This window comes from Vombatus ursinus, unplaced genomic scaffold (assembly GCF_900497805.2).
Source record: "Vombatus ursinus unplaced genomic scaffold, bare-nosed wombat genome assembly UNPS02014863.1, whole genome shotgun sequence".
Lineage (NCBI taxonomy): Eukaryota > Metazoa > Chordata > Mammalia > Diprotodontia > Vombatidae > Vombatus > Vombatus ursinus.
This window is the reverse complement of record NW_020954641.1, coordinates 21,681,025-21,696,943: the sequence shown is the minus strand read 5'-3', so window position 1 is coordinate 21,696,943 and position 15,919 is coordinate 21,681,025. Positions and strand designations below refer to the sequence as shown.

General features: G+C 37.1%; 1 protein-coding gene across 1 annotated transcript in view; it reads left to right on the top strand.

Annotated features, from left to right (window-relative positions):
• The window catches only part of TTC1 (tetratricopeptide repeat domain 1), a 51,582-nt gene that overhangs the window by 19,820 nt on the left and 15,843 nt on the right, over window positions 1-15,919 (top strand). The window contains exons 4-6 of the mRNA XM_027841912.1: window positions 3,881-3,993; window positions 7,402-7,438; window positions 12,275-12,423. Of these exons, the coding sequence (XP_027697713.1) occupies window positions 3,881-3,993; window positions 7,402-7,438; window positions 12,275-12,423 (299 nt within the window). The remainder of the gene's footprint in view (window positions 1-3,880; window positions 3,994-7,401; window positions 7,439-12,274; window positions 12,424-15,919) is intronic.

Here is a 15,919-nt window from a genome sequence, read left to right as displayed (position 1 = left end):
CAGGTCATCTTCCACATGAGTCTTTTTAGCAGAAATCTCATTTTCCTTTCCTGTGATCTATTACCTGTCACTCGAGAAATTAAAGGAAAAAACCCTCTTGTTACCTTGGAAAACCCTAACCTTTAAGGTTTGACTGAAACTCGAAGGCTTTTTACTGTTGAAATTTTTCTTGCATCTATCTCCAGGCATGACCCTAATGAATCCTTTCCATGATGTTTTAATGAGATAAATGTTCCACACATCTACTCTCATAGCCTATAGTGGCTTTTGGATTAATATGGTTTTACATAATTTTGAAGAGGCATTTACTTTTGTAACAATGATCTGTCCCATAATTTCAAAAGACATGTGTTTCCTTTGAGCATTCTAGGCATATTAGTAATTTTATTAGCTATTTTCACATGAAAAAGATACAAACCAACAAGAATTTAATGAGTGCCAGGCATGTGATAAGTGCTGGGGTAACAGACAAAAGTGAAACAGTCCTGCTTGTCAGGATCTTATGGGTCTACCAAGGGAGACAACTTGACCATATACAGAGTGACCCAAAAGTGTTAGCACAGTGTTAAGCTCTAATAGTTTTTAAAACTATTTTTAAAGCTATTAAATTTATAACACTGCACTAAGACTTTTGAGACACCCTGTATAAATGCATGCAGACTGTATGCAAAATGAATGCAAGGTAATTTTGGGACAGAGAGTATTAGCAATTGGGGTAATAAGGAATGGATTCATAGCTTTCTATAGAAGGCAGTTAATTTTTAAGAAAGCCTGGGATTCCAACAAGCAGAGGTAAAGAGAAAGAACATTCTAGGCATGGGGGTTAGTCAGGGCAGAGGCATGGAGATGGGAGATAGAATGTCATGAGTGAGGGGCAGCAAGTAGATCACTATTACTGGAACATATGATATGTGGAGAAGATCCATGTGTAAGAGTAGGGAGGGAGCTGATTGTAAAGAGCTTTGAATGCCAGACAAAAGAGTGTTTATTTCATCATCGAGGTGATAGAAAACCCTGGAGTATCTTGGGAAAGGTTAGCATGGTCAGGCCTGCTATTTAAGAAAGCCACTTAGGGAGTTGTATGGAGAATGGGTTTGAGTGGGGAGGGAAGAGGCTTGAGACAGAGATAACAAGCAGGAGGCTCTTATGGTAGTGCAAGTGGGAAGTGAGAAGGACCCTGCACTAGCCTGTTGGCTTTATAAATGAGGGGATGTGTGTGAGAGATGTTGTGGAGATAGAAATGACAAGATTTGGCAACTGATTGTTGATTTGAGTGGAATGAGAGTGAGAAATTAAGGATGATGCTAAAGTTACAAACCTGAAATGCTAGAGAGATGGCAGCAGCCTAGAGTCCAGAAGTTCAGAAGAGTTTGGGAAGAAAGATGAGTTCCATTTTGGACATATTGAATTTGAAAGGAAGGACTCCAGTTTGAAATGTCTAGTAGGCAATAGGTGATTTAAGACTGGAGCTAGAGAGAGACTAGGGTTGGATCTATGTATCTGAGAGTCTTGTGCTAAGATGTTAGCTTTAAACAGTTATTTAGTAGAGTCAGCACATTTTAAAAGTAGAGTTTTTTTATTATTTTTGTTTTTACTGATTGACTTGATTATTGTAGGGTGATCTCATTGAGAAATTTCCTCTTTACCAATGCATTTTGACACCTCAGCAACTTATCATTTTAAAGAGTTGCCTAGGGGCACTGTGAGGTTAAATGACTTGCCCAAGGTCACACAACTAGTATATGCCAGAAGCAAGAGTAAGGTCAAGCTCTTTATGACGTCTAAAAGTCATGCATTTTAATCTAGTTAAATATTATATTAGACCTAAGAGGGCATAAATAAGAAATTTTATTACTGACACAAGTGGAACATTATATGTATACGTACAAATAATATGATATATAAAATTAGAATAATGTAAAGTTATCACCCTCGTGCAGGGTCTTCATCACTTCTTACCTGGACTATCACAAGAGCCTCCTCCTTGTTCTCCCTATCTTGAGTCTCTTCCCTCTCTAGAGTCCATTCTCCATACAGTCCACTAAGTAATCTTCCTAAATAGCAGCCTAACCAAGTCAACCTGCCCCAGTGAACTCCAGTGGCTCCCTACTACCTCTAAGATTAAATACACACACATTAGTGTGAGAGAGAGTGTGTGTGTGTGTGTAATATGTATGTGTATGTATATGGTATATATATCTTATATATTAGATATGTGTTGGGCTTATAAAACATGTTTATCTCTGAGCAGTCTATTGTAGTTTTTCAATTTTTTTTGAAGTAAGTTTTTGTTTGTCTTTTGTTTTTACATTACCTAAATTTCCCCCCAATTTTCTCCCTATGCCTGAGGTATATTTTTATAACAAAGAATTTTTTAAAAAGATAAAATTCACCAAAACCAATCAATACATCAAAAAATTCTGACATTATATACAGTGTTCCATACCTGTGGACCCTCCCCTTCTCTGCAAAGGAGTGGAAGTAGTGTCTTCTTATCTGTTTTTTTGAAACCAGGCTCTTGTTTATTTTTGATCGATGTGGGGTTTTTTCCCATTTACAGTATTGTAGTCATTGATCATGTTTTTTGACTGTTTACTTTGATTTGCATCAGTTCATGGAAATCTTTCCATGCTTCTCCATATTTATCATATTTATCATTTCTTACAGTGCAGTAATACACCATTATATTTGTATACCACAATTTTTTTAGCCATTCCGCAATCAACAGACATCTGCTTTGTTTTTAGTTCTTTGCTACTACAAAAAGTGTTGCTATAAATGTTTTGATGTATATGAAGACTTTATTTTTGTCATTGATCTCTTTGGGGTATATTTCTTATCAGTGGACTCTCTGGGTTTAAGGGTATAGACATCCAATTCCAAATTCCTTTGGCAATGGCAAATTCCTTTCCCCAATGGCTGAGTTTTTTCACAGCTCCAAAAATAATGTATCACCATTTCTGTCTTTACACAACGCGTCTAACATTGACTGTTCCATCTTTCATCATCTTTGCCAATTTGCTGGGTTTGTGTTGAAACCTCAAGGTTGTTTTTTATTATCATTTTTCTTATCAGTGATTTGGAGTATTCTTTCATAGTTTGTTAATAATTTATAATTCTTTTCAGAACTGTTTGTTCATATCCTTTAATTATTTATTTGAGGGATGGCTTTTGCCATTCAGGTGTTCTTTTGTTTTTTTGTTTTTCATGAGGCAATCAGGGTTAAGTGACTTGCCCAAGGTCACACAGCTAGTAGGTGTCAAGTGTTTGGTCTGAGGCCGGATTTGAACTCAGGTCCTCCTGACTTCAGGGCCAGTGCTCTATCCACTGCACCACCTAGCTGCCCCTGCCATTCAGTTTTAACCACAAACAAAATAACTTCTTTTTTTCCATGCTGAATGGCATAGATTTAAGTGCCTTCTCTTTTTATTTATGCTCTCCTCTTTGAAAAATGCCTAACTAAATTGGTGGAGCTTTATGAAAGTTGGAACTTGGAATTTAATATAGTAGGAAACTTTGGGAGTTTTTACTTATAGAGTCCTCTGGTTCTGCATCCCTAGAAATGAAAGATGTTTATGGATGATGTTTGTTTGTTGTTTTTTTTTAAAAAGCCATTAGTTAATCAGGTCACCTGCTTTGGATCTCAGTGAGCAAAGGAAAATGCTTTGTGAGATGAGCATAAGAAGCAATATTTCTTTAAAACAAACCAAAGATAATTATAGTGATTTCTGTGGCAGAAAAGTTAGTATGGCTGTGACCACTGTTCTAGGGATAAGACTTAATAGAAAATACTGTAATATACTAAGGGAATCTTTTGAAATAGAAATAGTGTGAAAAAATGAAATACTAAAGACTTACCTCCTTACCTTACAAATTTCAGAATATGTAGAAGCAGAAAGTTCTTATAGCCGAGCCATTCAAACTTGCCCTGCCTGCTATCAAAAAGACAGATCAGTTCTGTTTTCAAACCGAGCTGCTGCAAGGATGAAACAGGTATGTGTTCTTTCCTGGTCCCAACTTTTAACAACAAATTATTAAATTGGAACTAATGGAATTCTAATATTCCACAGTGTTGCTTCTCTTTGAAAATTAGCTTGGCAGTCTGATTGCCTCTCTGGGTATGAAAAACAAAAAAAAATTTTTTAAAGTTTAAGTCAACTTACTATTACCATTCCCCATTAGTGTAGATGATTGAATACTTTCTTAGGGCATTGACAAAACATCCACTAGATTAGGACGAGTGAAAGAGCCAAGTGATATTTAACTTAGAATAATTACCACTTCTTATTCAGGCCCACGGAAGACTTGCAATACAGAGGGTTGCCCACTTATTAAAATCTTCAACTTAAAATTACTCATCCCTGAGATGGGGCAAGTCACTGTAAGACTTCTCTTTATATATAAAATATGAATATTTGAGAAAACCTGAGCTCCTGCGTATTAGTGTAAAAGGTGCTCTATAAAATGCAGAGTTATAGTCAAGGACCACTTGCAAAGTGTTTCCAGATGATGAAAAAAAACATCACTTGTAGAAAATAGTTTTATTTACACACTGGTGGGAGAATTTTTTTTTTTTTTTTTTTTTTTTTTTGGCAATTGAGGTTAAGTGACTTGCACAGGGTCACACAGCTAGTAAGTGTCAAGTGTTTGGTCTGAGGCCGGATTTGAACTCAGGTACTCCTAACTTCAGGGTCTGTGCTCTATCCACTGTGCCACCTAGCTGCCCCTGAGAATTTTCTTATACTTTGTATATGAGAGGCAGCCCCTGTAATACTTGATAGAAAGCTGGCCAGATCTGGGTTCCAGTCCTACCTCTGACACAAACTGGCTTTGATGGTACTGACTTACATTGGTAGAGAGAATTTCCTTTAACAGTGAAATCACAGGTCTAGTTCTTTTCCTATTATACATTATGCTTACTTGTCCAATTTTCCAGTAAACAGATTTTACTGGATTTAGGAAAGATTAATGTAAAAGACTACAAGTCCTAATAGATACACATGCCTCTATAATACAAAACAGGTGTTAGTATGTACATGACAGCGTGCCAGATTCCATTTACCGGGAATCTGAATCAAGATTAAAAGAAATATTCTTGTTATATGGATCAGGTAGCTTGAAGGAAAACCCTGTGATTTTGATTGAAGTTAGTACTAAAATTCTCTGGAAGAATTCATTTGCTAATTGTGAAATTTATTTTAGGTAGATGTTAAAGGTAGAAAGGTTAGAAAATCAGAATCTCTGCATTTGAATGTTGACACATACTAGGATAGGATGGTTAATCATTGTGAAATGTAATTTTAAAAATCCACAAATACAGAGGCAATATATACATTTGCCTTTGGGGGTTTGAAAATTGTGTGATTCTACAATTACTGTAAGATTGCCAGAGTTAATTCCTTCTGGTAGGAGAATTTATGGGCTTCCTTGGAATTCTGTTCCACATGAAGAATACTAACAACTGGAACAGGGTTTCTTAAGCCTTTTTGGTGTCATGGACCCTTTGGCTGTCTAGGTAAGCCTCTAGACCCTTTCTTAGAATAATATGTTTCCAATTCATAATTAATTGAAGTAAATACTAAATTTCAGCTAGAGGCTAGTGAAAATAAAGACATCATTTTTCCCACCCAAATTCATGGGCCCCTGAAACCGTCAAAGGACTTGAGGATCCAAAGTGAAGATTCTTGGAAAAAGGAAAGAGCACTGATGGCTAGAGAGTCAAGAAAGGCTTCATGGTGCAATAGAAAGATTGCTAGATTTGGAACATTCAACTTGGAGTGATGAAACCTGAGTTCACATCTCAGGTCTGCCTTTTACTACTTCTGTAACCTAGGGCCAGTCAGTTAGCTTTTTTGTGCTTTGGTTTGCTTATCTGTAAAATTAAAGGTTTTGATTAGGTGACTTCTGAAATCCCTTTGAGCTTTAGATCTATGATCATATGTAGAAGTTATCACAGTACAAAGACTTGAAACTAAAGGCAGATTGAAGAGGGAGAGCATATTTAAAGCAAAAAATGCAGAATGCTTCACAAATTTTCATCTTTTGTGGTAAATTCCCACTAATGAATTGAATGGCAGAACCAGTAATAATTTATAATCACCTGTCTTATTCAGTAATTATCAAATTCTCCAAAAGAAACACCGATTTGGGCAAGCTCACTTTCCAGTTTTCGTGTCAGATAGTAGACTAGTTATAGATTTTAAAAGATATTCTCAGTATAAATATTCCCCTCACCAACACACATCATAACATTCTATAGTTTTACTGGTTTCTATGACCAAAAAGTCCATCACCTGGTAACCAACCTTCTGTTCATTGATTCGTATTCATAAGTCCTATTGTATAAGCTTCACCTGAGGAAGTGAGCATGCCTTAAGTAAAATCTATAGCCTGAAGATACCTCTGCACATTTTAATGAGATATTTACTCGAAATGGTCCTGCAGTTGCAGAAAGACCATGTCCCCATTTCTCATCCCTTTTATCTTTGCTCTGAAGGAGACTATCAAAAAAAGACAAAAGCCACAAAAAACAAGAAATAAATAAAAGAAATAAAAAGAAAAGAAAAAAAGAGCAAAATGAAGTATCTGTCCAAATATGTAGGGATGAATTTTTTCAGTAGACTACCTTGTGTAACTGCAGGCATAGTCTGAGCAGTCAGCATTCTTCATTTAGTTTTTCCCATCCAGTTTGTTGGACTGATCTCTTTTGAATGGTTATAGATCTCATTGAGGAAATAATATATTAAGCCTCCTGGGGCTTGATTCACGTCTTCTACAGATGGACAGTGAGAGGCCCAAAATTTATTTAAATAGAGAGAAGAACACGGTTGTATTGCATTTAAGAAAATGCATAGCACTTTCAACTTCCTCAAGCTGTTCTTCAACACATACAGAAAAAAATTGTTTAACATCAGTATTCCTGTAATACTATATGGCTGAATCATGGAATACCACAGTCATAAAAATCAAAATTTCAGGTGACCCAAAAGGCAACAGAGATATGCAGTCGTATTACCTGCAATTTCTAAGAAAGAGTGGTATAAACAGTAATATAGGAAAAATAAAATTGAGAAAGAAAAGAAAAGCACAGAATAACAGATGGACAATCTAAATGACACATTGGTACCTATTGAATGTCCAAAAAAACCCCAAAAAAAACCAGTAAAGCCTCTAGTTTGTTGGGTAAATTTATATCTTTTACAAAGGACATAGACAGGAATTACATAGTATTAAGGTGTGCATGGACTGCTCTCTGAACAAGTAAAGAGAATACTCACATTGAAGAAATCACAGATCCATTGAAATATAAAAACAGTAAAGTAGATTCCCATGTTATTGATTCTTTTGTTGATTAAGTCAGTAAAATTGGATAAAGTATATTAATGGTATATTTCTTTTCAGGACAAAAAAGATGCTGCTATCAATGACTGCAGCAAAGGTATGATGATTTTGGTGTAATTGAGTATGAACACAGGAGTGTTAGTGCTTAAAGAAGCAAATGTGGGAATTTGTACTAGGACTCTTTATCTGTTGAGAAAGGAGAAGGGATTTTGTAGCATGGAAATACTCAAGAAGAGGCTTTGTATTTCAGGTAGAAGCGATGGTGTTGGATAGTCATAATCTAATCAAGACACCTTTCTCCAACTGGTTTCAGATTCAACACATTCAAAACCAGGCTTGTTATCTCTTTTCACTAAAGCTGTTTTCCTTCTTCTCTATTACTTCTACTACCATTCACTTGTTCTGCCCTCTTTCAAGACTTTGGGGTTAATTTAATCTGTTCATTCTCTTTCACCTCTCAGTTATCAATTCTTGTTGCTATCACCTCTGAAATATCTCATATGTAACCTGTACTCCCTATTTATATTCATAGAATAAAAGGATTTGGATCTGAGGGGACCTTAAATATTATCTTGTCTAGGAATTCTTAAGCTGGAGTCTGTGAACTTGTTTTTTTGCCTCTTAAAAAAAAATACTATATTTTACCATAATTGGTTTCCTTTGTAATTCTATGTGTTTGAATTAATTTATTTAAAAACATTATTCTAGAAGGGGTCCATAGGCTTCATCATACTGCCATAGGAGTCCATGACACAAAAAAGATCAAGAGCAAAGATTCTTAGTGCAACATCCTTGCTTTATAGATGAAGAAGCTAAGGCACAAGAGGTGAAGTGATTTATCTGAAGTGCCCTAGTTAGGAAATAGCAGAACCTAAATTTGAACCCAAATGCACTTTGTCTCCAAGTAGAATGCCTTTTTCCATATGCCTTGTTGCTACTACTCTAATACTGGCCCTAGTCATGTCTGCTAACTGTGGGTATCCTTCAAAGATCTGTCCTGGGCACTCTTTTCTTCTCTCTCTATACTATCTCACTTGGGAATCTCATTAGTTCCCGTGGATTCAATTATCATCTCAATGCAGATGATTCTCAGATCTCTTTATCCATTCCTAACCTCTCCCTTGATCTCCAGTCTTATATAACCAATCTGAAACTAGATGTCCTACAGAAAGCTTAAACTCATTATCTCCAAAATTGAACTCATCACCTCTCTCCCTGAACCCTTTTCTCTGCCAAACTTACCTATTTTTATCAAAGGGGACCACCATCCTCCCAGTCACCTAGGCTAGGAAAGTAGGTATTATTAATCTTCAAACTCCTCATTCTTTCACCTCCCATAGTCAGTTACTTGTCAATTTCTGTTCTTTTACCTTTGCAGCATCTCTTCTATATACCCCTTTCTCTCTTCTGTTACTGCTACCACCCTGGTGTAGGCCCTCATCACCTCGTTCCTTGACTATTGCAGTAGCCTGATGGTGTATCTCCCTGCTTCATCCCTTCAGACTCCAGTCCAGTCTCTACTTAACTGCCAGAGATTTTCTTCAAGTGCAGATTTGACCATGTCTCTTTCCTTCCTCCACTCCAGCTACCCCCCATAGCCTTCAGGATTTAAAAAAAAAGTCCCTTTTTAACATTTCAAAAAATTCTTAACCTTGCCCCTTCTTATTTTTCCAGTCTTCTTACACATTATTGCCTTCCACATATTTTGTGTACCAGCAGCACCTACCTTCTCCAACTGTTCCTTGCACAAAAGGAACATCTTCCAACTCTGCCTTTTTCCTAAACCTGGAGTGCACTCCTGGTTTCCTTCAAGACTCACCTCAATCCCACCTTCTGCAGGAAGCCTTTCCTAGTCTACCTTGTTCCTCGTGTTTTACTTCTGAGGTTATTTTTTATATACTCATGTCACTTGTATGGACATAGTTGTTTACAGGTTGTCTCCCAGTTTGAATGTGAGTTCCTTGATCAGAGACCATGTTTTTGCCCTCTTTTGCATATTCAGTGCTTAGCGTTGTACCTTGCTTAAATGCTTGTTGACTTGTCTAATAGACAAAAGTTTATATTTGATTCTAGTGGTAATAGTCACTGGAGTTTCTTGACTGCAAGAATGACATAGCCAGAACTGTGCTTAAGGAAAATCACTTGGGCAACTGAGTGGAGTATGGGCCAAGTCTTGAAGAAGGGAAACTGATTAGGAAGTCTGATCTAAGCAAGAGGTGATAAGAGCCTGAACTAAGGTGGCAACTGTGTGAGTTGAGGGGTGGGGAGGAGTTGTCAGATGCTAGAGATGTTATAGAAATAGCAGAATTTAGCAACTGATTAGCTAAAGGGTGTAAGGGAGATGGAGGAATAAAGGCGAGTACTGAGTATGCAAACCTGGAAGAGTGGTGGTGCCTTCTACAGAAACAGGGAAGTTTAGAAAAGGGGTAAATTAAGGAGGAAAGATCATCTGTTTTAGATCTGTTAAGTTTGAGATGTCTCCAAGACATCTGGTTTGAAATATCCAATAGACATTTGGTAATGTAGAATTGATGCTTAGTGGAGAGACTGGGGCTAAATATTTAATTTTGGAAGTTGTCTGCATAGAGGTAATAATTAAACCCATGAGAGCCAATGATGTCACTAAGACATTGTAAATAGGAGGCCTAGTACTGAGTTTGGTAAATAACTATAGCTGGGGGGCTTGATTTAGATGATAAGCCATCAAAGGAAACTTAAGGAGTGTTTAGAGAGAAGGAGAACTGCAAGAGAGTAGTGTCTCAAAAGCCCAGAAAGGAGAGAGTGTCCAGGGGAGCAGGTAATCAACAGGATTAGATCCAGCAGATGTGCCAAGAAGGAAGGGAAATGAAATAAAATAAGATTTGGCAAGAAAACCATTTTGTTTAAATGATGAGGTTGGAAGCCAGATTTCAGAGGGTTAAGGAATAAAGAAAGAAAGTGGAGGCAGCAAGCATACAAAAATATTTTCTATGGTTTTGAAGAAAGAGAAAAGATATATAGGAGCTTAAGTTATAACTTGAGTACTTAGTGAAGGTTTTTAAAGATAGGGGAAATTCAGGCATGTTTGAAGGTAGTAGAAAACAAACCAATAAATAGAGAGTAGTTAAAGATTAGAGGGGAAAGATGATTGAGATTGTAATCTACTGGATAAGACAGGAGTAGATATAAAGTAATTTAAGAAGGGAGAGAGTACTAGGAAAAGTTCCATTAAGGAGCATATCCTTAAAGAAAGGTAAGTATTTTCAGAGGAAGAAATGAGGAGGGAGAACATTCCAGGCATGGGAGATAGTCTATCCGAAGGTACAGAGATGGGATATAATGTTGAATTCAGGGAACAACTGATAGGCTAGGTTAACCGAATGAGAATATGAAATAAGTTTGGAAAGGTAGATTGGGAGCAGGCTGTGAGAGTTTCAAATATGAAATAAGAGTGAAATGTTTGTAATTTTCTCCTAAAAGCATTAGAGAGCCACTGAAGATTTTTAAGTAGGAGGAAGATGGTATGTCATTGAGAATTCAAAACTATTCTAGCTCTATACATTATAATACCTAAACCTGCAATATACAGTTTCTTCAAATTATTTTCCTTTGTTGAAGGAGATATCAGCCGAAGTACTTCTGCGTTTGGGGACTGTTTTCTGGTTTGTTTTTTGTTTTCATTAGGGTGTTTGATATTTTCTCACAGTGCAATAGCGCTCTCTCTAAACCTATTTTCCATCATTTTAAAACTATATTCCTGGTTCACCCCTTACATACTGTCATTCGGTCCATATCATCAAATGTTTTAGTTCTCTTTTAAGCTTTTTTCACTTACCATCACACCCACTAACCTGCGTGCTGAAAACCATATGTCAAGTCACAATGGTTCTTTTGAAATTTCACTTGACAGCACTGACAACTGTCTTTTTCAACAAATTCAGTGGCTGAAGTCCTGCCTCACTTTTCTTCAAATCTACTGTGATGCCAAAGGATTGAGGATATAATATTCCTGTCTTGTACATCTTGGGTTTAGCCATTTTCCTTATCTAGTATATAGTCGTATCTCCTTCCCTGCCCCTTGCACTCAGTTACCTTCCTTCATATCTTCATTATGTTTATAAGTTTGCAACAGCATTCTAGACTGTTAAGTGTCTGACATCTGCAAATTAACTTCTACTTACTAGTGCCTTACTTAGGCCAGAAATTATCTTTTAATATACATTTTCTTTATTAGTTAAGAAAAAAGAAAAAACTCCAATGCTTTGAGGATTTTTCTCTCATGTAAGATTTGTAGTTTCTGAGTAGTTTAAATTAGATAGCAGCCTGCTTTTTCTCTGCTTCTTCCTGTGTAACCAGATAGACAGAGAAATGCCTCGAAAGCTTATGATTAGCAGGGAAAAGAAGGGAACAGTTTAGCATTCAGTTCCAGCTGTAGCACCAAGTATTGTCATCCCTGCCAATAAATCAAGAGGAAAGAAAGGAATTGCAATAGAAGCGCATGCCTAGTTTTTCCTAAAACAACTGTTTAAACCCATATTCGTTTGCCTACTGATGCTCAAAAGAGATCTCCCACCTTGTATCCATAAACACCTTCCATTAGACATAAGTAAGACTAAAAACCCTGGAATAGCCCGTCATTTAAAATGACCAGTATCATATAGTGTATTCTTCATGTAGCAATTCATTATTTCACTTGAGCTTCACAACAAAACTCCTTGAAGTAATATTATTCCTATTTTGCAAAGAAGAAGGTGAAACTCAGAGAAATAAGTGACTTGTCCTAGTTCATATAGCTAGCAAGTAGATCAATGTGAAAAAGGGGCATAGTCCACAACAAGAGAAATTCCATTTTGTACCATTGGGTGGCAGCATCAAAGAAGGAATCTGAAATCTAGCCCAAAGCAGATGTACCAACTTAATCCTAATAATAATAATTGCTTCCTTTTTTCTCCAGCAATTGAATTAAATCCCAGTTACATCAGGGCAATATTGAGGAGAGCAGAATTATATGAGAAAACCGACAAATTAGATGAAGCCCTAGAAGATTACAAATCTGTTCTAGAAAAAGATCCATCAATATACCAAGCAGGAGAAGCTTGTATGGTAAGTACTTTTTAGATTCGTAGAACTTTTTCTGTTTTTTTTTTTTCCTACTCCTTTTGTTATTATACATCTGAGTCACAACCCTTTGGGCCCTACTGGTTATACTATTAGCCTAATTTTGATTGGGGCAGCTAGGTGGCACAGTGGGAAGAGTGCTGGGCCTGAAGTGAGGAATCTTTCTGAGTTCAAATCCTGCCTCAGACACATACTAGCTATGTGACCCTGGGCAAGTCACTTCACCCTGTTTGCCTCAGTTCCTTATCTGTAAAATGAACTGGAGAAGGAAATGGCAGACCTCTCCAGTATCTTTGCTAAGAAAACCCCAAATGGGGTCACAGAGAGTCAGACAGGACTGAACAACAACAAAAATTTTGATTTACACACCCATTAAAATCCAAGAGAAGCCTATTTATAACATAATTGTATACCTACTCTAATTGTATTCCCAATAATGTTTGCTCTAAAAGCAGTTTCCAGATCTACACTGTTCTTAGAATAACTTAGTCTAACGTTCCAAAGTCCTGCAGGATAAGGGTTATCTTATTTTGCTGCAGTGTATTTGGAGGCTTTTTAAAAATTTTATGAATAACTATTGACTATCTACTACATGCCTAGCACTCTAGTCATAAAACCTCAGTAATCTTCTTTAACCCTTTCATCCCCCATATTCAGTCAGTTACCAAATTGATTTTTCCTTCAAAATGTTCTCCAGGTTCGCCCAGCTTTTTAATTTACCACCAGCACTACACTAATCCAGGCCGTTGGCATTTAATGCCTTTTGGCGAGGCAGTTGGGGTTAAGTGACTTGCCCAGGGTCACACAGCTAGTGAGTATCGTGTGTCTGAGGTCAGCTTTGAACTCAGGTCCTCCTGATTCCAGGGCTGGTGCTGTATCTACTGTGCCACCTAGCTGCCCCTAATTAATAGTCTTTAAAAACACATATGAATAAGCCATTTTATAGTTACATAATCTGCAAAGCTTCCCAATTGATTTTTATTTTAATTTATATCTTGTTTGTATTGATATATTGCTTTTACATCAACTTTTTCGCTAAATCTATCTTTCTCCCCTCCTGTACTCACTGACCCATCCCGTATAACAAAGATTTGAGAAGAAAGGGGGAAAAAGTCATTTCAGCAAAACCAACCAATACATCAGCCATATCTGACAATATTGCACATTCATAGTGGCCTGCCTCTGCAAAATGCATAGGGTCGTTGATTTCCTTTTCTCTGTACCCCATTGATTTTTCACTATATGTTCTGGGAAAAGTGGTAAAGAAAGCCAAAGACTGAGAAGATGAGGCTCAGAAATTCTATTCTGTTTGTTTATATTATGAGTATGATATTATTGAGAAAGGTAAAGCAATTTCCTAAAATACTATATAAACTATTGGTGCTTGTCCTTTCTAACATGTGCGCTTATAAAAATGCCTTTGTTTGCTTTGATAGCTTAAATTTGCTACTGACATACATTAGCCTATTGTCTTGTTTAAATGAAAAGCCCTCTTGCTATAAATAGAATCCTCTTCTTATCTAATTGCCTTTTCAATATTAAGGGAAATTAGATCTTCCACTACTTCAGTCTAATACTCCAAAATATAGAAGAGCTGTCATTCAGTCAGCAAGCATTTATTATGTGCCAGGCATTGTGCTAAGTCCTGAGAACACGAAGAAAGGAAAAAACCAGGTCTCTGCCCTGAAGGAGCTCATATTAAACCAAGGAGACAATATGCAAACCAACTCTCAAACCTTCTGTTTTAACTTTCCATTCTTGTTGCGCTTAAATCCCTTTACCCAACTTTAGGATCCTGCAACACCTGCATTCTGCATTCCTGGCAAAGAGCACTTTACCTCCCGACTGTTTGTACAAAATATAAACAGAATAGATGGAAGTGAACATGGGTACCTGGGAAAATGTCTGTCTCCTCAACAATAATAGGGAATTTGGTAGAGGGGAAGGTTTAGGGAAGAAGATGATGAGTTCAGCTTTGGACATGGTGAGTTTGAGATCCCTTCAGTTTGAAATCAACAAGAATTTATTAAGCGCCTACTATGGGCCAGGCACTATGATAATCACTGGGGATATAAAGAAAGGCATAAACAGCCAGGTGCTCTCAAGGAGCTCAGTCTAATGAGGGAGACAACATGCAAACAACTGTGTACAAGTAACATATATACAGAATAAATTAGAGCAAATCAACAGAGAAACAACACTATCATTAAGAGGGATCACGAAAGGCTTCCTTCAGAAGGTGAGATTTGAGCTGAGACTTGAAGGAAGCCAAGAAGAGGAAATGAAAAGGGAGAGAATTCCAAGCCTGGAGGACAGCCAGGGAAAAAGAAGAGTCAGGAGGTAAAGTGTTGTTTGCAAAGAATGCAAGTATTGTAGGATCCTAGAGTTATGCAGAAGGGAGTTAGGTGTAACAAGAATGGAAAGTTAAAACAGAAAACTTGATTTTATTCTGGAGATAATTAGAAGCCACTGGAGTTGATTGACTAGGCGGTGGCATAGACCTGCACTTTAGGAAGAGTGGGAGAAAGACTTGAGATAAGGTGACCTACCAGAAGGCTATTGCAATAGTCAAGATATGATGAGGGCCTACACCCAGGGTGGTGGCATTTTCAAAGAATAGTGGTCATATATGAAAGATATTGCTAAGATAAAATCAACAGGATTTTACAACTGGTTGGATATAGGGAGTTTGAATAAGGAAGCAAGAATGATAATTAGGTTTTGTGATTGAGTTTCCTCAACAGTAATAGGGAAGTTTGACAGAAAGTAGAGTTGGGTGGAGGGGGTAAAGAAGAGGAGTTAATCAGTTCAGTTTTTACATGTGAAGTTTAAGATAACCATGGGACATACAGTTCAAAATGTCCAAAAGGCATTTGGTGATTTAAGACCAATGGTCAAGAGAAAAATTAGGGATATATATATTTAGATCTGGGAATCATCTGCATAGAGATATTTGAACCCATGGGAACTGATGAGGTCACAGAGAGAGTGTGTAAAGGGAAAAGAGAAGATAACCCAAGACAGAATCCAGTAATAGGCGTGGCCTGGGTGAAGAACCAGCAAAGCAAACTGAGGAGTAGGCCCGTAGGAGAACTATGAAACCATAATATCACAAAACCCTAAAGAGGAAAGAATATCCAGGAGAAGTAGATTATCAGTCATGTTAAATGTTGCAGAAAGGACAAGAAGGTTGAAGATTGAGTAAAGGACATTGGGTTTAACAATTAAGAGATCATTGGAAGAGAATGGTTTCAGCCAAACAATGATATCAGAAGCCAGATTGTAGAGAGTTTAGAAGACAGGAAGAAGAGAGGAAAAGGAGGCCTTAAGTATAGATGGCTTTCTCAGGAATTTAGCTGAGAAGGAGATGAAAGATACTGGATAATATCTGCCAGGGATGATAGAAGCAAAGGTAGATATTTTTAAGGATGGGAGAGACATAGGTATGTTTATAGGCAGTAAAGAAGCATCCAGTAGTAGA